The 26,086-nt window shown below is 35.4% G+C and overlaps 2 protein-coding genes across 7 annotated transcripts; both read left to right on the plus strand.

Annotated features, from left to right (window-relative positions):
- Positions 1-316: 316 nt before the first annotated feature.
- LOC100176999 (adenylate cyclase type 9-like) lies at positions 317-17,159 on the plus strand. Of its 3 annotated transcripts, XM_002129205.5 has the most exons (28): positions 317-520; positions 887-995; positions 1,470-1,625; positions 1,998-2,217; positions 2,380-2,538; positions 5,704-5,879; positions 6,371-6,528; positions 6,973-7,050; positions 7,307-7,422; positions 7,750-7,906; positions 8,656-8,777; positions 9,197-9,235; positions 10,143-10,184; positions 10,996-11,058; positions 11,325-11,443; positions 11,725-11,884; positions 12,029-12,148; positions 12,232-12,332; positions 12,792-12,953; positions 13,191-13,261; positions 13,833-13,918; positions 14,003-14,131; positions 14,410-14,542; positions 14,781-14,867; positions 15,116-15,204; positions 15,617-15,799; positions 16,331-16,403; positions 16,464-17,159. In XM_002129205.5, the coding sequence occupies exons 1-28, from the start codon at positions 322-324 to the stop codon at positions 16,556-16,558; spliced, it is 3,402 nt and encodes a 1,133-aa protein (XP_002129241.2). In that variant the 5' UTR covers positions 317-321; the 3' UTR covers positions 16,559-17,159. The 3 variants fall into 3 exon arrangements, with proteins under 3 accessions (XP_002129241.2, XP_018670296.1, XP_018670297.1); XM_018814751.2 differs by lacking the exon at positions 10,143-10,184; XM_018814752.2 differs by lacking the exons at positions 9,197-9,235; positions 10,143-10,184.
- Positions 17,160-17,255: 96 nt separating this feature from the next.
- LOC100179338 (leiomodin-2-like) lies at positions 17,256-25,891 on the plus strand. Of its 4 annotated transcripts, none has more exons than XM_002129103.4 (13): positions 17,256-17,607; positions 17,823-17,909; positions 18,401-18,485; positions 18,975-19,107; positions 19,477-19,660; positions 20,438-20,809; positions 21,728-21,926; positions 22,681-22,813; positions 23,202-23,337; positions 23,848-23,982; positions 24,292-24,393; positions 24,549-24,644; positions 24,861-25,891. In XM_002129103.4, exons 1-13 carry the CDS (start codon positions 17,500-17,502, stop codon positions 25,629-25,631), a joined length of 2,541 nt encoding a protein of 846 aa, XP_002129139.1. In that variant the 5' UTR covers positions 17,256-17,499; the 3' UTR covers positions 25,632-25,891. The 4 variants fall into 4 exon arrangements, with proteins under 4 accessions (XP_002129139.1, XP_018670306.1, XP_026693343.1 ...); XM_018814761.2 differs by having other exon boundaries at positions 24,292-24,387; XM_026837542.1 differs by having other exon boundaries at positions 19,489-19,660.
- The last annotated feature ends 195 nt before the right edge of the window (positions 25,892-26,086 follow it).

A 26,086-nucleotide genomic window follows, 5' to 3' on the forward strand; every position in this document is an offset into this window, starting at 1 on the left:
TTGGTTATCTATTTCATTAAACAATGAACCAAATCTCGATCAAAATGAACAGGATTACTTAACCTGCCTTCAAAATATATATTAGTGTCGATTTTAACCACCTAATCTGTATGCCTGCGAGAAATACCTGTCTTGCATGTGTGAGATTCTGTCAGAAACTGCTATATTCTGCAGAATGGGAACAGGGCGTGTAAAAAAATAAGATAGCGGGTTTTTAACTTACAAAAATCGACAAACAGTTCTTTAAGGTGGAGTCTTAACCCCCGAAACACTCCACTGGCTGCACCACTGCATGCAACATAAACCAGTTTTTTATCTATAATGATTTACAACCTTTCAGACACTGCATTGTGTAGTAATAATAAGCATGTAACTGGGAACATGGGTGAAGAACCGGACGTCAAATTCAGGTCGAATTCAAGAGACTGTGGGGTAGATTTGGTAAACCACGAGAATGGGGGGCAAAAAAAATCACCGACGGCAGAAATTAAAGAATCGAATGATGCTAGTAGTAGCAGAGGTATATAACTGGCAAAACTATTGCATTTTTTATAAATTTTCGTCTAATATTTTGCTACTACTCCAGAAAAAAAATGAATAATTTTAATAAGCTTTTATTTTGATAGCTGTGTCTGGTCTGCATTATCTGAATTTTATTGCCGGATTTGTTATAAAGCGATGTTTATTTTAAATTTACCAGTGTTTTCCCAAGAAGGAGAAAATTTGTTCCATTAACTGGCCTACTGGGTGACCAGCATTGCTATAAATTTTATAGTTTTTAGTTTTGAGTATTATTATAACCACATCTGTTGGAACTACGTCTGTTTTTTATTTTCATTATTGCATATTAGATTTCGAAAAAGCGCATTAAAAGATACTTTTCCAGGGGAGCTGCCGTACCTCTTCGAAAGATCATCTGGAAAGTGGTGGAATCCGCGCATGGATTCAAGAATTCTAGAAAATCAATGTTCTATTTCAAACCTTCCACTTATCAGGTATGCTTGAAACTGATATAAGAGGCCTTATTTACCTAATTTTGCATCTGTTAATTAATTACGCATAGGTCAGAATGGGATGTCATATTTATGGAGTTTTTTTGTAAATCCATTTTGGTTATGATGTCAATACATATGCAGCATTAAACCTATATTTTTGTCTTCTAGCATGTTAAACAATAAAAATACAGCCTAAAAGATATTAGTGTATCTACCGTATATTTGTAAAAAAATGTACATGTGTTGTAGACACTTCAAATGTGGGTGTAACTTGTGTGTAAATTTATCCAGCTAATATTGTAGGTTTCTGTTGCTTTAATATACAGCTTTTGAGCTTTGTAATTGTACGCTGCCCAACAGATGTGCTGAAATACAACCTTTTAAATACCCATCTCTCCTTCTGCTTCAATTATGAGTTTGTTAATTGTAGGCTTTTAAAGGTCACTATCTATCTTAATCAACTCTTCTTTGCAGAAACATTTTTCGGCACGTGCTGATGTATGTATGCGTGTCGTGTATTGCATGGATAATATATTTCGCAGTGCTTCAGCAGGCCAGTTGGCTAGCGGGGGCTATTTGGGGTCTTGTCTTGGCCCTCATTTGTGTTGTTCTACTTGTGTTAACTAAAAGGTAAGTGCCGGTAAAAGAATTGTCAATATAGGGCATACGCTAATATATATAAATATAGATTACATTAACTAGTCTGTTAATTTTGGCAGTTTCTCAAGGCTTTTATTTATAGTTCTATAATGATATGTATTCACAGGTCATAGCTATTATATATTCAGTTCTTGACTGAGTATGCAGTGTGGTTATTTCTCTATTTAAATATTCATGACAGCTAACCCTGTGTTTAATTGTCCTGTATTTAAAAAACTCTATTATTCATGAAAGTCAGAGTCACAAAAATTATTACTTTCCTATTTTACAGAAAATCATTTTATGCTTATTTTTTTATTAGTTATTTTAATATTTTGTAACTAAAAATTTTTATTTTTACAGAAATTCATTTTATGCCCGCTTTTCCATTCATACCTCGGTATTTTTGCTTTTATTGCTGGCAGCAACGGGTCTGGTTGCTGGAAACAATCTTTCTATCATTATGACTCCTACTGGAAGCTTCTTCATTGCAATTCAATTCATCTTTCTTCTCCACATTCTTTCCCCGTTCCCGTTTCCTTTCATGTTCGCAGCTGCAGTTGTTTTCTCCATCATTTTCGAGGTAAGCTTGTTGAAAACCATATTTTTTTCGTCTACTGCTGCTATGCACACAATGAGGTAAAAAAAGGTTTTTATGAGAAATTGATGTAAGTGATATTTTATAGTTTCCAATTACCTAGGTTTTTCACCTCCCAACAAACGCATTAAACTTTCTAACTTCCAGGTCCTTCATCACATAAACTACCCACAAAGAGGCCAGTCTCCAACTGTGCCTATAGTATCCAGTATATTTGGCCGTGTCCTCCTTCACCTTGCTATACACATTGTAAGCTCCCATCTCTCTTTCAATCTACAATGCCTTCGAAGATGTGTTTTCTGGAAAGTAAGTTTGAAATCTGAAATCGATTTAATTTTTAGTGTGATTCAATGGCAACAAAATGTGAATTAGTGGATTTCTTACAACATGAAATTAAAAATTTTAATAGTCAAATTCAATACACGACCATGATTTCCATTAAACATAACCAAAATGCTTTTCACTAGAAATCGAGAGTCCCAGTCATATTGTATTGGCCTAACAGACAGTTTTAAGCATGTATTGCATACTCGTGTAGTAAACAAACATTACTGGATTGGAGTTTTTGGTTTAAACCAGAAATTTCTCCATACCACCACCACCTATAACTCATTATAGTGCGTGTTTTATTGGTATTCCTGTATATAGCATTTTTTGAAGCCAAAATTTTCATTTTGTTGTAGATTAGTAATATTTAAGATGTTTTATTAAAGTTTAGACATTGTGTTGAGATGAGCAGTTTCCTATGTTAACTGTCATTGGTGTAACTGTGTTGTGTTTGTGACGTTTGAGCCTTTGTTTACTTTATTCACACAAGGATACACCACAGTCATGTATGAGACTTGGCTTACTTTGTGGGTTGGACTCCTGTGGTGCTCAAGACTTTTGCACCCTGTGAAAAGTTTGTGGTTTTACCCACAAACTTAAAAAAACAATTTATTCTTTATTTACACGACTTAATAAGACCACCGCAGAGTTTCAGTCCCACACTGTCATTACCGGAAAAAAGTGTTGGGTTTAACACGATGTTGTTTTCCACATATTGTTTTGATTATGTTTCATACTGGTAGCGTAGGAAAGTGGTTAAACACCGTGTAGGAAGCGTTTAGAATACTTTGTAATTTCTATCTGTACCTGTAGGTGGCTGTATTGTGCACACATTTTGTGGTTTAGAAAATACCACATATCCTGTCACAGCCAGTGATATTATAACGTTTCGTGATGGTCCTGTTTTTTAGTGGAATTTCATAGACACTGATTACGTTTGTGCCACTGTGCACAGTGTGTGTGTGTTGTGTGAGGCTTTCATGTTAAAAGCAAACACCCAGTGCTAGCTGTGCGCAAACACATTAATGTTTTTCATAATGTAAAAATAGAACTGCTTCTTAAGTTTTTTCGAAGAATCAAACATTCGAACGGGCCAAAACATTCTATATCATATCATATTATCCACACACTAATGTAAATTTAACCTGATGCAGTGCTTTATAATCCATAAGATATTTAATGATTATAAATTGCCATCCTATCTGTTATACAGATATATGCATCACGTATTCCAATGCATCCGTCATGTGTTCATCACAAATCCAGTGTTTCCTATTATACAATATGTTACCATTTTTTTATATATATAAAAAAAAATAGGTAACACTGGTCTATTCAAAAGCAATCTTCTTCAGCATCACAGCTTAATTACCAACGGCAACAGATATTCCTGCTTAATTTTCTTCTTATCTTGTATCCAAGGATTTCAATGTTAATTTCTAACCAGTATATTAGATGTAAATCTATCGGAAGAACCAGAGTTAATTGCATTTTTAATAAATTCCATGAAATATAATTATATACATAATACATGTATGAAGTTATTCATGAAATAATTACTCGGTACACCTGGGACCCACTATTTAATTCAGCAACATTGATGTCTGTTATCTTACATGGAGTAGTAATTGTAAATACATTAGAATGGGCCAGTGGTTTTATTATGAATGATATATTGTTTCTGTCTCCATTCATGCATTATATTGTTGAATTTATTCATTTCACAAAGATGTATTATGCCATTGCACTGCCAGTTAAACGGATATGACTTAAGATGCATTATAACATTCGAAATGCATTGTATATTGTAAAATAAACAATTTACATTACATAATTAGGCCAGGAATAGGCGCGTCCACAGTCCAATAAAGTAATTTGCCTCGGGTGATTCTGAGCTATATATAGATCATTAAATATGGCTACCAGGCCACTGTTTCGTGGATATTTTACTCAAATTACCACCCAACTGGCATAATTATAGAGATAAAAGTTCACAGACCGCTTCTGTACATTTCCTGCCATTCACAAATGAATGCAATAACCTTACACATCAATTTCTTATGAATGACTTTGTGCAAGCCATTGTATGTATTGCCCTATAGGGCTATTTCTGTAACAGATGGCCACTGATAAGGATACCAAGTTTAAGTCCATTGCTAAGTCCTTTTCAGAGCCAGCTTAGAGGCTTGGTGTTCTCTCAGTACACACAGCACTCACAAAGTATATACTGTGACGCTATTTATAACTCTTAAAGTACTTGCGGTGGATTCGAACTGTTTAAGACTCCAATTCACTTGTAATACATCTCGCGTTTTGTATAAATATCTCTCATTGTTATTTAGGTTTAAGGGACTGGCGCTATGTACTTATAACTTGTGTAAATACAGGAGTTTTTGTTGTTAAAAAGGCTAATAGTTGTAAAAGACAATAACTTACCTTAACAACTTCCCTATGCAAAGTGTAAACAATGTTATTGTGACTACATGAATATTATCAATCTATAAAACAATGCTGTATATACACAAATGAAATTGCCCATTGTTTTTTTAAAAAGATCAGACAATAGATTGTAAAATTATGACCTACTGGATTATAATTACTTCCTTCACTTACAATACTTGTCTGTCTAAAATCAATGGTGGATCTATATTTAAGTGGAACTTACACAAAAATTAAGTTGATTTCTTAAATTGCGTAGTTAATTAAATTAATTAACAACATTTTATATTTTAGCATTTTTTTTATAATCATGCTTGTCCATTTAATCTTTATAATTGATTGTTCACTTATTTTACTGCTGTAATATAATATTAGAAGAACTTCTTCCTGGTATATAGCATGGTTACGTCTTGCTGTATGGCAGACAAAACGTTGATGGACTTGATGCAATAACTTTTTTGCAAGAAAAGCCATCAAGTTTAACAGTTGTTTTTTAATGGTTTCAATACAGTTTGCATATAATATTTCGCCATCACCTTTTTTAAAACTTCTGCAAAAAGCCATACCAATTTAAGTTTAATTTTATAACTTTTTATTTTGTGTGTTTTCGACTATTTTGCTTTTTTTTAAATTTTATAATTGTTTACAGTTTTTTGTGTATTTTTATATATCTTGAATTTGCGTTAACTGTAATCTTTTTCACAGGTGAGCCAACTTGTTCAGATGGCCTGTGAGATGAAAAGTCATAAAGAATTTAAAAGTGCGATGATCAAGTCTCTCATGCCCCCGTCGGTGGCCAATGAACTAATGCAACAAGAAGGAGAGGATACATCCAAAGATGGACAACCTGCTTCTTTGTTTAGACCATTTACTATGGAAAGGTATGGCCTCATGGATCTAACCTGTGGCACAGCCAGAAAGAATAAATGCAGATTTTTTTTTTAAATAAATGTTTTTATTATAATTTTTTTTTATGGGGGTCTCGTGACCCCTGAAACCCCACCTTAGATGCAGGGTTGGGGTGCATAAGGTGACACTGACCTCTCACCCCAACTTTTAAAATAAGCACCATCATTGTTATATGGTTTAAATGCTATTGTACTTTTAAAATTAATTTTACTTTGTTGGGTGTGTTTAAAAATGTGCATAGCCAAAATATATTGTATTCACCACATTAATCAAAGTTGTTGTATTTTTAGGGACTATAGGTGCAATGCAAAAATTGCATATTAATTGTAAGAATTTTAGTTTCCATATTATCCCATAATTATTCTATGATCAAAAGGCCAAATGTGATAAGGGAAATTGGGATAGCATGTGTTAGCGTTATCCATCTTACCCCGCAGTGACAGTACTATTTATATTGTTTCAGAAAAACAGATGTTTCGATTCTTTACGCTGACATTGTGGGTTTTACTCAGATGAGCGCTGGCAAACAAGCCTCAGAACTTGTGGGTCTTCTTAACGACCTATTTGGACGTTTTGATCGCCTTTGTGAAGTCACTGGTTGCGAGAAAATCAGCACTTTAGGTGGATATGACTTGTATGGTATATTCCAAGGGCTTTTCAAACTTTTTGCTCGAACCCTTTCTAATCTCTCTAAATTTTCCTCAACTCTTCATGGTTATTGGTATAATATATGCACTACTTTGTGCTCCAACCCAGTGGTCACTATTGAGTTGTCCAAATTATCAGTTATACATAAACAAATCAAAAATGTCTTTCCAAAAATAGTCAACCACGAAGTAACACATACGTGGTAACTCATAAACTGGCACAAGGTGTATGAAACAGAACACCCGTGTTTGCCGTGTTATAACGACTGTCGTTTTTCGACTACGTGAGGATAAAGCAAGTTACAATTACAGTTTTTGTGTAAAAATAGCATATTAACCCAGTTAGGAAAGCCCTGCATTAGTTGCTATTATGTTGCTGACTGCTTATCATATGCAAGTTACTTTTTAAATATATTAGGTGATTGCTATTACTGTGTATCTGGTTGCCCTGAGAAAAGAGAAGATCATGCAATATGCTGTGTTGAAATGGGATTAGGTAAGATATATATTTATTTTTTAACTAGTCAAGTTACTATTACAGGTATTACTGTACATTGGTGTAGGTTATTGTATTCAATATGTCCTTTTTGATAATTACTGAAACTGTGTTTTGAAATAAACTGTTTGGCACACAATGGTGTTGGGGTAATGCGCCAAATCTGGCTTAAATCCTGCTCGGGTCCTCAGACCTCATCCGTATATAATAGATTAGAAATTGTTGCCCATGTTTTAAACTGTGCGTTTGAATTAAGGAATGGTGTCTGCGATCAAAGAGTTCTGCCAGGAGAACAACGCGAATGTGAACATGAGAGTTGGAATACACACTGGAACTGTTCTCTGTGGAATTGTGGGCACCAAAAGATTTAAGGTTCCCATCCAATTATATCTATCTTTGTCATGTTGCAATGCCGTACTAGAAACCTTGCTATTAGATTTGGAAGTCTGCAGAATATATAATGATTGTCATTCTAGTGGCTGAATAAGAAAATCCAACTATTTGTGTTTTTTACAATGTATCCATATCTGTCTTAAGCCGTTCTTAAACGCTGGTTATACAATGCCAATTTCAATAACCCCTGCTGTAGGCTGTAGCAGACTATGTATTATAGCATTGAGACAAAAGTTCGGACTAAAGTATTTTTTACTTGATACCTACTACAAACCGGAAACATATATTGTTTTTATTTTTTTACAGTTTGATGTATGGTCAAATGATGTGTCGCTTGCCAATGGTATGGAACAACATGGTATACCAGGTCGCGTTCACATCTCAAAAGAAACCCTTTCTTTTTTGGGGGATGAATACGAAGTAGAAGAAAGCAAATTAGAATCAAGATACAAAGACTTCTTTCGTAAGAATTTTAGCTCATTTAAAAAAAACAAACAATTTTTTACTCGAAGATTTTTTTTTTTTTCAAAACAAGTGGTTGTCTGTGGTCATTATTTTATCTGCAAAATTTTTTGTGCAATTTGCCTAAATGCCCGTTAATTTTAGAGGATTCAAACTTTCAATAAACCCTATAAGATTACACTGCATCAAATAAAATGTAATTTAAAACATTTTTAGTTTGCCTTGAAAATTCCAATTTTCAGCTATTGGTTACTGTAAGTCACGGATTCCAGTGAGACCATTTTCATTACCAGCTTTTTCTTCTGGCTTAGATAACCTGGTAATGAATAATTAATAATGGTTGCCTCTCAAATAGGAAGGCAACTCTAATTTATTCCAAGCCAGCTTTGTTGTTATTGGGTATTGCACCCAGAGGCTCTGCTGTGCTGTTTTATAATTTACAGTTCCTGTTTTGTTTTGTAGCATTGTTTGGAATAGGCCATTTCTTTATAGAAGTACAAATATTACATACATTAAATTGTTGTAATTCAACATGGCATTTTGTATTAAATTACTTTTTTAAATCAAATATCATAAAAGTTCATTGCATAATTGTGTATTTTAAACTAAACTGCCATTTCCAACAAAAAATACTAAAAACTTAGCCAAAAAAAATTAAAAATGCCTAAAAATCTGATGTTTTTAGAAACTGCAACAAAAACATTTAAAATGCTTGAAACAGATTTTAAGGTTGTGGTTTTTTCTAAACAGAAAAAACTGGCGAGACTTATCTTATTGTGGATCGTAAAAATAAATCAACTCCTAAAAATGGAAATGATGTTCAAGCTCAGAATAATGGGCTAACAAAAGTTTCACGCAGCTCTACAAATAAGGTATTTCAATTTATTGGTTTGTGGTTTACCATTTGTTGAAAATATTGTATTTTTGTTTTGCATTTACAGTTGAACATTTTGGATTTATAATTTCTGTTGTTTTAGATGCTCGTAAAATGTCGCATTTTTGCAAAAAATTAATTTGCAGTGCTGACCAACTCTTTTTTTATATAAATGCATGGAAATTCTTTAAGTGAACAAAATTATACAGGAAACACTGAACTCTTAAAAAGCCGGGCCAAGCTTACTTTTAAATAGACTTTTTTTGTAAAATATTGTACTGTGCCAATTAAAGTGAACACTTTATAGCATATGATTTTCTGCACTGAACCACTGTATTAACAATGGTCCTAATTCCCCTACACTTTTACTTTTGATTGGCGTAAATTTTGAGATGCATTTTATTTTTGCATGTAAAGGTATCAGCCAAAGTAAAAGGGGAGAAAAGGTTTTCAAAGGTGAGATTTCAGATGATATTTTAAGAATAGGTTTCTACCCTTGGTTGGCCTGTGTTTTCACATTAACAATACATTAGTCTGCACCTTAGTTTAACTAGATACACAACTCACAATGCTGTGCCTATATTTACGTTTATACTTCAAAACTTTTGACCTCTTAAATTTAAAAGAAACAAGCAAAAATATAATTGATTTCATAAACATTTAAAAAACTAAAATCTTCCTATTATGAGAGCACATTTCTTTGTGTTTTTTTTTGTTTAAATTGCCAGTTCCATAACTAGCATGTTGGTATTGGTGGGTCTTTCAAACTCTCCTGTGTTAATGTTAAATGTCTGGGTGGCTGGTGGACAGGAATAACAAATTCTGTTATTTCTTTTCTTTGTTTTAATTCTGTTGTAAGAGTCTATATCGTAATTTGAAAAAGCGTTATTTAAGATACTATTACCAGAGCATTTATATTGTTATATATTATGTGTAGCATGTTAATTTGCGTTGTTAAATGTTAATTTCAGTGTCTAAACGTCTTTCTTCGGGTATATCTTTTGTTGCAGTTTTGACAAAAGTTTTAGAGCTATAAATATGAGGTTTAAAAAAGGCGTCAATTTTAGGTTAATGTCGCATTTCTTTGAGTTTGACAAAGCTTGGCAAATTTAAGCCTCTTTTTCCAAAAAAAATTAACAGCCTTAGAATTATTGTCTAAATCTAATATCATGAACATATTTTTCAAGTTTCTTTCTAGTTTTTTAGTGTTTATATGAGTGAGAGTGTTTGAAAGTAACACATGTAACTTACACCAACTCAATCAAATTCATTACTTCCCACCCTACTTGTTAACCCCCCCTCACAACTTACGTTTTCTGTTTTTGGTTTTCCTAATCCTGTCTTTGTTATGTTTGTATGAAAGGCCAATGAAATGAAGCACTCTGCTGCAAAGCCCTTATTAAAGGTAGGTGAACTCCTTTTAAAAACAGATTGTGACATCATAATAGTTTTAGGGTGTCATCTCTGTGGTCGTGGCAATTGGCGGTCACAGGGAGGGGTTGAATCAGGTTTACGGGCTGTTGTATGATAGTTCCCGCTCCCTGGCTTGGCAAAAATCCGTAACACAACAAGCGACAAACCAAACCACCAAAACTGGTGTTTTAACCAGGAGACCCACTGAAAAAATACTATATTTTGCACAGAAAATTAGACAATGCAAGTCGCTTAGTTTATCTATAATTATGAACAATGGAATTTCAAAAAAACGCGCACTTGTTTATACAATTGAATACGTTGTTTTTTCCAGTGGGTCTACTGGCCTGGAGGTGGATTTTCTATTATTGTACTACATAGTGTGTAGCGTGGTGTGTTCAGTTACATCCTTGTTACGGTGTAGCTCTTTCAATTCAATCCCTTTTCCTGAATTGCATGTTCTTTGTATTCACTTTTGCATGACGCATGGCACGTACATTTCATCTTTAATCTTAGCGTACATGGTGGTTGTCCTCTTAGTTATTGTTTCCCAAAATAGCATGGACATTATCTATTTATTGCTAAGTAAATAGCCTTGGAATATCATCGTATTGCAGGTGTTTTTAATTGTAGCAACAATAACTCAGACTCACACACACAAGATTAATATCACCACTTCTGTATTCTAATCCATCCTAACCTTTACTGTGTGTGTGGCAATTCACCTTGTCTACGTAATGCGTGTCATGTTTCTGATAAATAAATCTCCCAATACATGACGCGTTGGTTGCTTTTGTTTGTAGAAAGCTTCCACGAAACGGCAAAAGACAAACGTACAGCCTGAAGCTGCACCAGAAAATAAACAGGTAATTTTAAATTCGGAAATTTCTGTCTATATATAATACTTTGACTGTCAATACATTTTTTACTGCGCAATGGGTCTTTAAGAATGTATGTGTATAATACTTTGACTTATAATATAGTTTTTTGTTTATTTTTATTTAGTATAATAATGCTAATAATGCTCACCAACAGTATACAAAAAGATCTGAACATACTTTTTGAAGTTTACCCTTTTCTAACAAATACAACCGGATAATAGTTTTTTGTTTTATTTATCGGTTTCAAAAAGGAGGAACAACTGATGCAGTTTATTGGGGAGCATGTGGGACCTTTTCAAGCCCCAGGTCCCCTATCTAGATCCAGGGACAGCCAGGACCAAAAACTAGTTGATGAAATCAAAGACTCCCAGTGAGTTTACTAATATTTGTATTAAATCAAAAAACTTCATTGAAAGTTAGGATCTGGTGCTACGGAAATCAAGTCCTAACCTATTGTTTAATAAGCTAAAGCTATGTATCTTTCGTTAGAATGGCATCGTCAGTCTCTTATTCATAATAGACTTCTTACTTTTTATTATACCTAAAAAAAAACGTTCGTTTTTTTAAACCTTTTTATTTTGTTCCGGCTGCACCACAGGTAACATTTATGGGGACATACCCTTTTTATGAAAATAACATTTTTTTTTACAGATTACTCGTTGATTTCTATCGATCGAAATCGTTCAACATTGCCACCTTGTGGTTCAACGATGCAGAGAAGGAACAAAAATATCGGGGGATTTGTGAAAATAACGCAACGGAAGATCTTCCATTAGCATCTGCCATCTCACCAAGATATCGACTCTTTAGAGTAAGTTTAAGGTCCTGTATAGTTTGATGTGCTTTGTCTTGTTTTATTTATTAATTTTATATTTTTCCTCTTTTTCATTTAAGGTTATATGAGTTTTACGAAAATATATATTTTTTTAAAAGTTTACAAAATTTTTCTTGCTAGGATCTTCTCACCTCCTCTGTTGTCACTCTCCTCATTTTTGTTTCTTCTATTCTCCTTCTGGGAGGAACATTCCAAGTAGCAGCATGGGTGACAACATTCGCAGTTTGCTTTGTTGTGTTGGTGAGATAATATATGAATAATTAATTGACTAATTATGGTAGGCCAAGCGCTCGCAAAATACACTAACATTGATTTTTATGCAGGTCACGCTTTCAATACTCATGGGTGTTTATCTCTTCAGTTCAACACCTGTAACCGGTTTATTCCAGTCGATAGCGGTTACCCTTTCCACTTGGATAGGCAGGTCTGTATTTTTAGGTTTTTAATCTAAATCTTATGCATTTTTAATGGGGTGTGTTTGCAATACAAGGGTGTAATTGCAAACGCACTAACACAGTACAACAGTAATGCTTTTTATTGATTTCTTTCTATTACACATTCCACTAATGGTAAAAGGATAAATCAGAGTTTGTAAAGATTTTGAAGTTTTGCCTAAAAAATTACCAAAAAATAAATATTTTTTAATAGAATCACTTTATTATAAACACACATTTTCCTTACAAACTTAAAATAACTATATTAGTAACCTTTCCCTGTAAAATATTATATTTATGATCTCTGGTTATACTTGCAGTATAACTAAAAATAATCTAAAAATCCCCATAAAATGAAAATTTCATTTAAATTAAATTTTCATAAATTGAAAAAAAAAACAGAAAAATAATCATAAAATCCCAATAAAACAAAGTCTTTGTTTTTCCAGGCACACTCTGGGTGGTCTTCTCTCAATCTTTCCATCTTTTATTGTGTTTTCTCATCTGGGATGCCAGACTACTTCCATCCCATCTTGCTCCAACTATGAAATCTTATTTGGAATTGCAATCATGCATTTTATGACATATGACCAGCTCTCATCTTTTCTAAGGTACTTTAACATTATTTAGATATTACAACATTCACACATGGGTTTATTTTTAATATTTGTAATTGAAAATTGAAAATCCTATTAAAAATTTCGTTAAAAAAGTATTTTACTCTAAATTGCCTTTGTTACAGTTCTGAATAAGCTTTTTTGCAAAATTTGCAAAGTACGTTTTACAAAATGATTCTGTATCATGCATAGTTACTTACCTGTTTAAATAACTTGTGTTTTTTAATGCAGACTTCCTATATCAGCGATAGTTGCAGCTGTTGCCATGGCTGTTATTTTATCCAATCCATGTAACTCAGCATGTAAGTAAAGCTATTATATCATCTTAATACAACTATTGTATAGTACTGTGGGGGAATATGGGACACTGTGTTTACTACCAAATTGGATGAGAAAATAGAATGAAAAGGTGTCCTATCTTCCCCCACCCTACTATATACAGCTATTATAAGTCTTGCTTTTTCTTTTATTGCATAGCTTTTACAGTTACCATGTTATTTATAACTGTATATATAAAATGGTAAAACTTATATTTTAAACACCTTAACAATCATTTTGCTTCATATTCCCTTTGTTGTTTTTGTTAGTTGTGTATATAAATATTTTAAATGTAAATATACTTTTGATACTTTAAATTTTGATTCATTTTGTAAGGTAATTTAATCTTCGCTACTGTATTGGAAAATTATGTTATGTTGTAATTAATATGGTTAAGTAACATGTGCTAGCTAGTTTATAGCTATATTGTGCAATACAAACATGACAGTCTATTTGTACATTTAAAATTTCATGTGTTAAAACTGACCAGAAAATCCCTGTTTTATGCACCAAAGAATATGATATGTATGTTTTAAACCCCTTTTTCCATTGCAGTAATTTGTATGAACGCAAGTTTTGAACTTATTCTCAATCTTTGCCTTCTACTTCTCTTCATCTGGATGATTATGCGACATTTTGAGGTAGGTTGCAGTTCTGGGTTCAAGTCCCAGCTAAGGAAGTCAAATTTGTTTCCCCATATAACATACAATTTAATTTCTCCCCAGTATTCCTATCGTTTGGAGTACGACAGCGAAATTGACAAACGAAACGAAGATATGTTGAAAACGGAGAAACGTAAAGTAAACCAATTAATTCAGAACTTTATTCCATCTCATGTTTATGAAGAAATGAAGGTAAAAACTTTTGTTTTTTCTAATTTTTGTCTGTAAAAAACGTAAATACCTTAAAATATCTTGTAAAATTTTTTTTGTATGGGTGATAATTTGGACAACCTATTAGTCACCACTAGGTTGACACCATGTGGGTTAAGTGACCTACCCAAATATATCTGCCAATTAGTATCAGCATAGAGCCTTGAACCCGGTACCATTCGTTTTACGATGCAAGCTCTTCGTATTAGAAACTTTTACTTCAATATTTTTACATTTTTTAAAAGTTTTTTTTGGTTTAGGGGCAACCTCTATATTCCAAGACACACGAAAAAGTTGGTGTAATTTTCGCAACAATCGTAAATTTCAATGAGTTGTATGAAGAGTCGTTTGAAGGGGGAATGGAATTTATTCGTTACCTCAGCGAACTTATTAGTAAGTAAAGTGTTTAAACAATGACATAATGGGCCAACGCCTTACCTATATTCTATATATAATAGAATCTCTCAGTAGGATCTCACATATATATAATAAAATTTAAAAGCGTTTTTTTCATATAAAGTAAAAGTTTTAGTATTTTTTAAATTTATTGAGAGTTTCTGTTTGAGTATGGATTTCATGTATGTTTTTTTTGAGCTGAAGGGATGTCATAATCACCTTTGTGATGTCACAGGTGATGTGGATGACCTTTTGAACCTGCAGGAATACAAGGACATAGAGAAGATTAAAACTATCGGCACAACATTCATGATTGCATCAGGTACTATCATTTATAAATAATCATGTTTCAACGTCTCATTTGGTATGGAAAAACATAGTGTATTTCTGACTAACGTTGCCGTTGAAAGTATATTTACATTATGCCTGGTAGCAGAAGTAACAGAATATCATTTACTTTCTTGGAAACTACTTTACCTTAGTGTTGTTGTTACCCCGTCTAAACTTTGACATCTTTATGTTTATTTGAAAATCCTGGACGCATTATGACATCATAGTAAATGTATACAGGTTTGAATCCACATACTGATCAGGACCAAGAAACTACTGGGAAAAATTACCACTTATGCAAACTTATGGATTTTTGCATAGCCATGCAGGTAAGCTTATTTGTATGTTGTTTCATACGGTTTTGTGACTTTGGCAGCCACATTTTTGTTTGACACTTTTTCTCAGTATAACCATAACATAGTCTTTGTATAAAGTAATCTATAATAGGCATACAGGGAAATTCTACGAATCATGTCCAAAACAGTAAAAATTATCCACTTAAAATAATAGGCTAGTAATTGAAGTATAATAACTGATTTATTTTTACGTGTCAGGCAAGACGCAACAACAGTCATTTATACATCGTGCCACTGCCGCTCATGAATTACAACGTACATTACTTTGTTAGTGATTGTTTTGGGGGATTTTTTTACTAAACACGCAACAATTTAGATATCTCATAAGCAACATAAGGAATTTGTTAATACAGGAATTTATCTAAAACAACAACTTTATTAATAGGATGCAGTGGATAATTTCAACAAAGACATGCTTAACTTCCAACTAGTACTTCGTATTGGTTTCAACCACGGTGAAGTTACTGCTGGTGTTATTGGGTCAACAAAACAACTTTATGATATTTGGGGGGATACTGTGAACATTGCGAGTCGTATGGATTCTACTGGTGTACAGGGTCGAGTACAGGTGAGTTCGTTGTTTGTTTGGTGGTGTGGAAAAATGGTTAGCGTGTATGGGTCTAATCTAGAGGTGCAGGGATCAAGGCTAGTCGCTGCCACCATGTGGGCGTATGTGTCATTGGGCAATTAAGAACAATTGCTCCAACCCAGTGGTCACTAATGGGTTGTCTAAATTGTCAGCTATACAAAAAAAAACAGAAAAATGGTATATGTGTTTCAGAAGTATAATACGAATGGAAATACATATTACCCGTAACAAAAAATAGTCGTTTCATTGTCTCGTCATCAAATTTCGTTCGTTACTCATTAAAATTTGATCCCTAATAGGCAAGAAATCGTTGCCAGTGCCACAATCCTAATCTGATAATTAATTATTCATATTTTTACCGTGAACTTCTTGTGCACTTAAATTTGGCCTAGAAAACCTATCTGACTAATTTGTTTTAGGTTTTATTTATTCTGCTATTTTTATTTTTTTTTAGGATTTATTTATAGTAGCTTTATTATGTCAAAAACCTTATTAAATCTTTGCATTTAGTTGTCCAACGATAGCAAGAACGCGTTGGCAGATCATTACAACTTCGAATACATCGGCGAGAAACTCGTTAAAGGTAGGATTGTGACTTCATAAACGTTATCTACGTAACAATAACCACTGTTTCGTCACACAGGGAAGGGGAAAATGCAAACGTACCTACTCGTTCGTGACGATGAGGGTTCCAGGGTGATCGTTCCCAACCCCACCGACAATTACAACCCGTTTTAAAATCCATACCCAGCCCTACTATTATATTCTTCACCTTGTATGCGTCGCGGCCAGCGTACGAGACCCAAAAAATGAGCTGCTTTTGGTGCCGGAAACCTAAGCCCGCTGCTCCTATCGTGAACTACCGGCAATAGCAATCACCCGTTTTAGCGCATTCCGCAAATTTTCTCGTAAAAGTATTTATTGCGTTTTACTGATCGTTGTTTTATTCCACTGAATCAAAAATCGTCTGTACCTGCAATAATATCCGCCGCCTAAGTGCCGCGGTAGTTAACTCGTCGCCGTGTATGATCCACGGCGCGTCTACAATACTGTGCTGTACACAACTCGGATGTTACTGCCGCATTCTCTCCTATCGAGTGGATATAGCACTTACTACATACACCCTAGTTTCTTCACTTTACACAGTTTTTTCCCACAAGGTCTGTTCGAAACCGTTGTTGTATCTTTACCTTGAGAAGGCTTTCACACGTCCCCGTTATTTTTCTGAAGCAATGATGTGTAGAGAGTATTTTCGAGCGACTGAACTACCTTTTTGTACATGTTGTGTATTGCCTTGTCGTCGTGTTACTAATAATAAATACTAGTGGCAATTCCCGGACGGAGGCAGGGCTGCTTTTCTGATGGCCCTGACGTAATTATCACGCACGACGTCGTGCGTCAACGCATACCTACGCTACGTCAGGTTAATTTAGGCCAAGCTGTGACGTAATCGGAGTGTGTCGTCATCGCGCAGCTACGAAAATAGCTCGGTCGCTAGGGAACGCTCACGTGACAAAACAGTCGTCTGTGCGGGAACCAACGAAGATAGTTTGACCACATAACGCCCTATCTCCCCTGCACAGTGTCAAGCTGCATTGACGGCTCGTTTAAATGACACAGGACAGCCGGCGTGCAAAGTAAACCTTCGCTACACAGTTACGGGTAAGAGACCGCTTAAAATGGAGCAGACAAACGAAGGTTACAGCCAGATGTTGGAGAAATACAGAGAAATTGACGAAGACGAAATATTATCAGGTTTATCGGCACAAGAACTTCAGCAGCTTGAGGTAAAAATGTAAACAGGTTGAATTTCTTTGAAATGAAAACAGGTTTACTTCTTAATAGTAAAGTGTATTAGAATATCGCTTACTTGTTTATTCTTTTGTATCTAAATAAAGAACGTTGAAAAATAGTAAATAGTCTTGTCAAGAATAATCGTACAGAACCTTGAAAACAAAATAAATTTGCGTTTGTTTAGTAATCTGGGTTTAATTTCTTTCAGGGTGAAATTGATCGAGAAGTTTTGAACCAAATCCCCGAAGAGGAAAGTGAGGAAGAAACTTATGAATTCACATCAACTGAAGACGAGGTTTGAAGTGGAAATATATAGTAGGGTGAAGGAGATGGGGCGCGTTTAACACATAACATCCAAATATCCGTGTTTTCAAAATAACAACGAGTCGCGAGGATACGATTTTATGGTTGTTTGAATGTTCTTTGTTTACTACAAAATGGGACATGAAAATAGAATGTGAAAGTGTCCCATCTTCCCCCACCCTATTATATGATAACTTTGTCAATTTTATACTCCTTTTGTTGGCTATATGGCAAACTATGCACTCAACAATTGTTTTACGGGTTTAGAGATTATTTACCAGTTTCCCAATTAAAAGGCCGCTAAACTGTAGGTTAGTTTGTAAAACCATATATCCTTTACATGCATGTACATTGGCTTTTGCATAGATGTAAAGCTAAACATTTTACGCAAAGCTGAATACTACACTGCAGTTTTACATAAGCAGCATACATAAATGTAAAAGTCTATAATGGCCTCAATACACTCACTTGTATGTTCTTCAGATAGAGAGCATACCTGAGGAAAAGGAAATACGAAAACCGCTAAAAGAACGTCGGCTCTCCAGAGATTCAATCAAGAAAAGAGCAAGTAAGCAGAATCTTTTAATCATAGATTCCTATACGCGCCGCTTAATCTGCGCAAGTGTAATTGATTAGTGCTGGAACGTGCGCCTTTACGTTTCTTTGTCTGTTTCTAACTGGTCGTTTTTACATGCTAACGCAGGTAGCCGAGTTTTCTACTTCGTTTTAAGCAACTCAAGCAAAATAAGTTTATCAGTAGGTGTGTTTGTTACAGAATTTAGAAACAAGCACTTTGTTATTCAAGAAAGGTATATATTGATATCTTTGCATAGATACAGTGAGTAGTAAGATGGTAAATGTTTTCGTTCTGCTTTCTCGTGCAATTTGGTAGTAAGTAAAGAACAATCAAAGAATTATAAAATTATCACGATATTTTAAAACACGATCAAGATACTTTTATATTATGTGCTAAAGGTTTATATTATGTGCTAAATATTATGTGCGTTTTACCCTAATATTTATAACAACCTCGGATTTCATGTTTATTTAATTGCAGGTAAAAGTCCACATAAGTTCAAAGTACCGACCCTGAAGAAAGCGTCGAGCAGAGATTCACTTAAAAGACAAAGCAGCGAAGAAGGCGGAGAATTGAAAAAGGAATTACTGCAAGCAGTTCGACACAGAACTAAGTAAGAAAACTAAGTAAGAATCATTCAAGATCATACATTTCATTTCATAATCATCGAAGTATAAGCATGGCATGTTTATTCTCGTTTATGTATTCGACTTGGCTATTTGTGCTTTTTTGCTGCTTTTTGTTTCAATTATAAACTAGTGTTAGTATAAGCACTATGGTTTACCATTCAATACGTCGCAACCAAACTAATGATCGCAGGCTTGATTTAACAGGCATTTCCAATTCACAGTTAAAAATCATTTAATTACAACCCCAGATACATATACATCAGTTGTCACCTCCACACCACTTACATGGCACAATCATTAGGGGTTATATAGGCGACGGCACGACACTTGTATGTTTTTAATTTCTAACACAGACGACGTACTAGCAGGAGTAACAGTAGCGGTGTCAATCGGAGATATGGAACACATAGAAGACATAGCTCCAGTCTTTTTAAGAGGAGAAACTCAAAGATTGCGAAAGAAGATCGAAAGAATCCAGAAGTCAATGCGAACTGTATCACAGCAGAAATGCTGACGCTAAGGCCAACTTTAAAGAAGGTAAAACAATTAGATTTTTCCGGCCACAAGTTATACACGGCTGCAGTCGGATTTTGATTTGTTAAAAGCCCACTTTTCGCGAGGTATATAGGGATATTTTGACATGTACTGTAGCTTATAAAGTGACAAGAGTTGTCCAAGTAAGCTGTTCGATTAAATGAACCACGATTGATTTATGAAGTGTTCACACCATAGTATTCTTAGGATTTTTTTAAAGATAAACTGACTGTGTCTAGATTTTACTAAAACATAGAACCAAACATCGAGATTTCCTGCTACGTAAAAGCCTTCCTTTTTTGAAAGCACTGGCAATTTCTTGACAACAAATATTGTAGCAGATGTGACTTTTATAATGCTGGCTGTCACAGTCATCCGTTTTAAATTAGATTAAATTTATGACCTTTGCAATCATGGTCGGATCAACTTCAAAGGTTAATTTATTGATGCGTAATCTTGCACCGATGCGAACTTATAGGCAATTGTGTTGAACTTGTGTAAATATGTTGCATTGGAGATAGGTTAACGTTTAGTTTTATAGATAGTATATCGTTGGAAGATGTATATCGTTAGAACGTAATATTCAATATTTTCTAATCTTGTTTTAAACAATTAACAATGTTCTTTTAGAAGCATGATAATACCGTTACATATTTCGGTAAATAATGTTTGTTTAATATCAATTGGGACAATAAGAAATAAAAACACGGACGATCTTACCCCAGCTTACTGTATTTCAAATAATACCTTTGCTGAAGTCCTGTTTTATAACTCATTTAGGTTAAAACTAGAGAACCGAAACAACTTGCTGAAGTTTTACACGGAGTGTGTCTCAAGAACGTCACATCCGGTGCCAAAGCGAAAGATGACGTAGATGATCATTATGTCATCAACGACGAGCCAACTTACGCCGAGTCCGATTACAGTGATGTCATATCCGCTGACGAAGAAGTGGCAAGCGCCAACGATTCGCTTCATCGAACACTGACGTCATCAAAAGACGACGATGACGTCATAGCAGCTACGTCATCAACGACAGCGGGCAGCACGAGTACCGACTCCTATGACGTCATTGGGGAGCTGTCAATCAACGCCAACAGCGTAGAAGAAACAATCCTCCGAATCTGGGAAGACGACGAAGACTTGGTTGAGGTTGGTTTGTTTCTTAACCAGTTTTATACTATGTATAGTTTTATAAAACAAGTTTTTTTGTTCGCATAATTACGTTTAACAGTATTCCGCATAAATTTAGAAATTACCTTATTTTTGCGGAAGTTATTTTCGGGACTTTTTTTGAGAAATAGGGAAAATGTAAAAACTGCTGCGTTTAAAACAGAATAGACTGGCAGACCTTAATAATATAAATATTTCCTGAAAGTATTTCTTTCTGTTTATTGACACATGAACTGAAATGTTGGCACTTCGTGTGAAATTAAGTGGTTTAACCGTAGCATAACTGTGGAAGATGTGACGTCAGAAAATAATTACCAAACATGACGTCACAGCCAGGGTGGGTAAATTACGCTACAGCTGTCGTGATCAGGTCATAAGCATCCGAACTCTATTGGGGATTGTCTTCACCGTACAGTTTGCTGCGCTTTGAAGTTACATTAATGGTTTTTCATAACGATTCGTCATACTAGGCTTTATACGAGTTAAGCACGTCATGGGTAGGAGTGAGTTTGTTTACTAAAGTGTGAGGGTGTGTCGATGCGACTTTTATCCTGGTATTGACATTATGGGGACCCGGATGTAATAACAGGGGAAATACATTTAATGTTTCGGTTGGAGGTTGCCATCTATATGAGCAGTTTTGACGCATTAACTACAATCTGATACCTTTAACTATAAGTAATACATGATTTATACGCAAGACCTTTACAGGAAATAAGAAATGTATTATTTATACGACATAAGATTTTATAATAATCAGAAAACTACTCTTCGTTTCGAAATTCTACATTAAATTTTTTTTAGCGTACACCGAAGAGCGAAAACTGTTTCTTTTAAAATGTTTCTTTAAAAGTCAACTTTAATCAATAGGTTTATTTTCAACATTGCAATTACTAGGTGAATTTGAACAACATACAAAACGTGGATATGGATGTGTTTGAACAACTGGCGTCTGCAATGGAAGGTAATACTCACGTCAAGTCCTTACAGCTCGCCAATACTGGCCTTACTGATAAAATGGCGCGTGCCCTGGCTTCGATGCTGAAACGTAATAAGTGTTTGGAAAAGTTGAACGTGGAATCAAACTTCATTACTGGTACGTTGGTGTTATGGCATTGTAAAGTTACCTTTTTCCGTGGTTCTTGTTTATATTACTATGGGGTAAGATGGGACACCTTTAGCACATAATATACGAATATCCTGGCCGTTTTTTGAACAATTAGCAACGGTATTTATAAGAAAGTCGTGGGGATACGATTTTCTAAATGTTTGAATGTTCTTTGTTACTACCAAATGGTACAAGAACATGGATAAACGGTGTCCCATGTTTCCCCAACCTACTATATAGATTGTTTTTATGAGGGCCTGAAGTAATACGCTAAATATGTATAAAGGAAAAAAACGATGATTGGGTTTATGAATAACAGTAACTTATTTATCTTCGTGTGGCAAAGCAACAACAGTCGATATAACACAACGTGTATTCTGTTTATTTTTTAAAATAAAGGTGTATTATTATTATGGGAAATGGTTCTGCTAAACTGAAACATTTCGTGCTATTGAGTTGCCAAGTATGTAATGGGTGCATGTAATGTATTCCTTTTATCAGCCAATTACTGTATATTGGATTGAAGCAATGCCCGATGCTTGTTGTCCAACTCAGGGACATGAAGCTGTTCCAAAGTGACGTGTTAGCCAATGAGCTAAGACGTTTTCATAAGTAATCAGTATGTAATGCGTCAATGCGCGCCGCTTAACATTCCAAACGAGATATGACACACTGTTATTGAAACGAGCTTGAAGCGCCAGTGTTCCCAAATAAATCTTATTACCTCATTTCCTAATCCCAGGCGGTGGGGCGTTGCGCATGGTGGCAGCACTGCGCAGGAACAGTAGCCTGACAGAGCTACGAATAGATAACCAGCGCCACATCTTCGGTGCAAACGTAGAACATGAATTTGCAAAAATACTGAAAGATAACAAGTGAGTGGTGCCTGTTAACAACATAAGCTCCTTATGCTGTTGCTATAATAGGCTACGAAACACACGGCCAGTTACCCTTTTCTGGCGCCTATGGGTAATGTACATACTGAAGATTGCAATTATAGTTGAAAAAAGCTATTGTGAAAAAGATTTCTATGCATTTTACTTATAGTCAAGTAATTTATTCGGCTTTAATTTGAANCTTTTACGTAAAGGTTGAAATGCTCCCTACTGACGTTGTAGCTTTAATCTCATTATCCATGCTCCACTTTAACCGTTTGATTGAAACGTAGGCGTGCCGTTGCGGTCGTTACTAAACTGAAATAGTCGCCCTGTTTACGTGCAGTCGCGAGGTATAATATCATAGCTATATATCCTATATCCGTAGATCTCTATTGAGATTTGGTTACCAGTTCGCCAACCCAGGACCACGTATGAGTGCGTCTAATTATCTCACGAAAAACATGGATGACGTTCGAAAGAAGCGAGTAGCTGAACAGCGCAAGCGCGCTAAAGCTGGTCACGTAAGTGGGTGTCTATATATAACCACCAAACCACGTATATATTGAATGCCAATCAAATGTATAACTGTTGTATTGTACTGCAGGGTAAGATGGATACATTTGGCAAATAATATCCCATATTTTCGGATCGTGTTTTTAACAGTTACCAACGCTTTTCAGTATCTGAATGCTACAGTAGTTTCACCCTGTGTTAATATGAGACCAAGGATGTATATTTACTGCAGCTTGAAAGAATGAATGAAACTTTCTTTATCTTGGCGAGGCCTTTGGGGCAATGTGCCAAATCTGGTCAAAGGTCCAGGTCCCTGACAAGGACCCCACTCATAAATAATCTTTACGTGGCCAGAAAACCACAGTCCTTATAATAACACGGATGTTCTGTTTCATGCACCTCGTGCCCGCTTACGCGTTACCAGCACGCATGTAATTTTGCGGGTAATTGTTTTTTTAAGTGCCATTTTCATATACAACTGTCCCATTTCATAAAACCTACCTATTTACGTTCTGTAGTCAGACAGACCACCATTGCGAAGACAGACAAGCAGTGAATGGTATCGCAAAGAAAAGGCGGATAAAGCCAAAAAGATGAAAGACCAAGGTATCCATATTGGGAATGATGGGACAGTTAAAGAAGAAGACGTACAGGTGGACAGCTATTTTCATATTCTGCACCGATGACTTACTTCACATTAAAATCGTTAAAATTTACTAAACATTGTCTAAAAACTTTTACTTTTAAATTAAAAACCAACACAGCAATTTGGAATAAATGTGCAACGAGAAGGGACTAAATCTTGTGCAATAAGCTTGGTATAATACTACTATAGGTGTACTATAGCCTATAGTTCAATATATTCTGTTATTCTGTATGGGTAAGGTGCTATAGCGAGGCCCCGTCCCCAACACCCAGGGTGCTAGGATATACATACAAGTAGTCATTTACATTTATTGTAGAAAGTACTGAGTTCGATGAAACCTCACGAGATGGCAATGTTGGAGAAATGGTTTACCGGAAAGCTAATGGGGAAAGTCGAATCACCTAAGAAACAAGTCAAAGTAAAAAAAAAAACTTAGTGATTTCTTAATTAAAACTCAAAATCTTCAGTTGTTTAACTTCGTTCGAGTGCCTACAGGACCTCGAGGCTTAACGAGATGTTAAAATATTGTGTTTCGTTTAAATTCGTTGAAGTTACCGGTACTTTGTTATACAGACTAAGTCGCGAAAAGATACAGAAAGTCCAGTAGCTTTACGTGGCCAACTGCTCGATAGTATTCGAAATCAGAGTGGCAAGACGAAGCTGAAAAAGGTAAAATTGCTGTGGTTCTGTATTTAAATACAACTCAATGAATATGAATGAATGTAACCACGGCCTACTAGAGATATCTGGTATCTCTGGTAGGCAGTGGTGTAACTTATTTACCATCAAAACGGGCATTATAACACAGGTGTTCTGTTTTACACGGTTTGTGTTCGTTTATACGAGTTACCACTTTAAACCAGTCTTACGTTTATTGATCTTCAGGTGAGCCCAAGCCCGAGGCCAAGTACTCGATCCTCGATGGTGGATTCTGACGTTGAAGCTTCTCGGAATGACGTCACGAAATACCAATCGTCACCACTTAGTGACGTCACACCAAGGCCGAGAACGCCATTGCCACCGACATTATCAGACGAACCGGTTGTTCATAGTGATTCTTTTTCCAATGAGAATCCAACAGAAGAAGCGGGAAGTTACTACTCGATTGGTGACGTCACGAAGCCAATGGTGACGTCAGCCAAGGATGACGTCACAGATAGTGCAAGTGAAGAAGCAGTGGCCTTCACTCACAGCCCTGTACCCCCTGAGGTTCCAGTAATGGATACTTTGAATCTTCCGAAAAATGATGACGCAGATGAAGTGATGTCATCAAATACGAGCAGCATTGACGTCATCGAGTGGAAAGATGGAGAATCGTATGATAGTGATGAGTATGAGGTTGTAGAGATTGAGGTATCCGACAGCGAAGAGGAAGACGACGAGGAAGAAGAAGAAGAAGAAGAAGAGCAAATTTCCGAAACAGTTAAAAAGTCAGACCCTGTAAAGGCGTTGGACAGCCTTGGCATATTTAGCGCCTATGAGACAATGATTGGTGCTCCTAAGAACAATTCTGGTGCTGATAAGCCAGGAAAACTGAATATTCGAGAAGCTCAAAAGTCCCCCACAGTTACCTTAAGTCCCGGTACACCACGACCGGTACGTGAAGACGAATCCTGGATTAGTGGGCCCTCCTACTCTAAAACTGGATCGAAGTGAACATGTACAGCGCATGCATCGAACTTCAGTTATAGCATATACAGCACATCGTAATTAGAATGCCCATAAGGCGATTGGTTTCCGTGCATACCTAAGTGCACGTTTAAAAGCACTGTGTATTTTTAGAATGCAAAACGAGTTCCCATAGCTGCACCGCGCTATAGTATTTCCCTATTTTGTATATTTGTCGCTATGTGAAGCATGCATTTGACTCTTATCAAGTGCCGTGAAAAATAAAAAAAGCCGCAAGCTGCCATTAACATGAATTCCTCTTTTCAGCCCTACCTAAATGCTTTGCAAAAACTGTACGAAAATACTATGTTAGTTCTGTTACAGTAAAAATAATGGTTTCCTTCAACCTAGTCCCCAGTTTACCATTGAACAATTAACTCTATGACGTAACAGACAACCAACAATAACCGCGCGAAGGTGGAATTCGTTTTTACGAAAACTGG

The sequence above is a fragment of the Ciona intestinalis genome, chromosome 14, assembly GCF_000224145.3.
Source record: "Ciona intestinalis chromosome 14, KH, whole genome shotgun sequence".
Lineage (NCBI taxonomy): Eukaryota > Metazoa > Chordata > Ascidiacea > Phlebobranchia > Cionidae > Ciona > Ciona intestinalis.

Coding starts and splice junctions, on each gene's coding strand:
- LOC100176999 (XM_002129205.5), top strand. CDS start 322: ATGATTTACAACCTTTCAGACACTGCATTGTGTAGTAATAATAAGCAT. Junction 996..1,469: donor TCAAACCTTCCACTTATCAG/GTATGCTTGAAA, acceptor TCTTCTTTGCAG/AAACATTTTTCGGCACGTGC. Junction 5,880..6,370: donor AGACCATTTACTATGGAAAG/GTATGGCCTCAT, acceptor ATATTGTTTCAG/AAAAACAGATGTTTCGATTC.
- LOC100179338 (XM_002129103.4), top strand. CDS start 17,500: ATGGAGCAGACAAACGAAGGTTACAGCCAGATGTTGGAGAAATACAGA. Junction 23,983..24,291: donor TTAAAGAAGAAGACGTACAG/GTGGACAGCTAT, acceptor CATTTATTGTAG/AAAGTACTGAGTTCGATGAA. Junction 24,645..24,860: donor GCAAGACGAAGCTGAAAAAG/GTAAAATTGCTG, acceptor ATTGATCTTCAG/GTGAGCCCAAGCCCGAGGCC.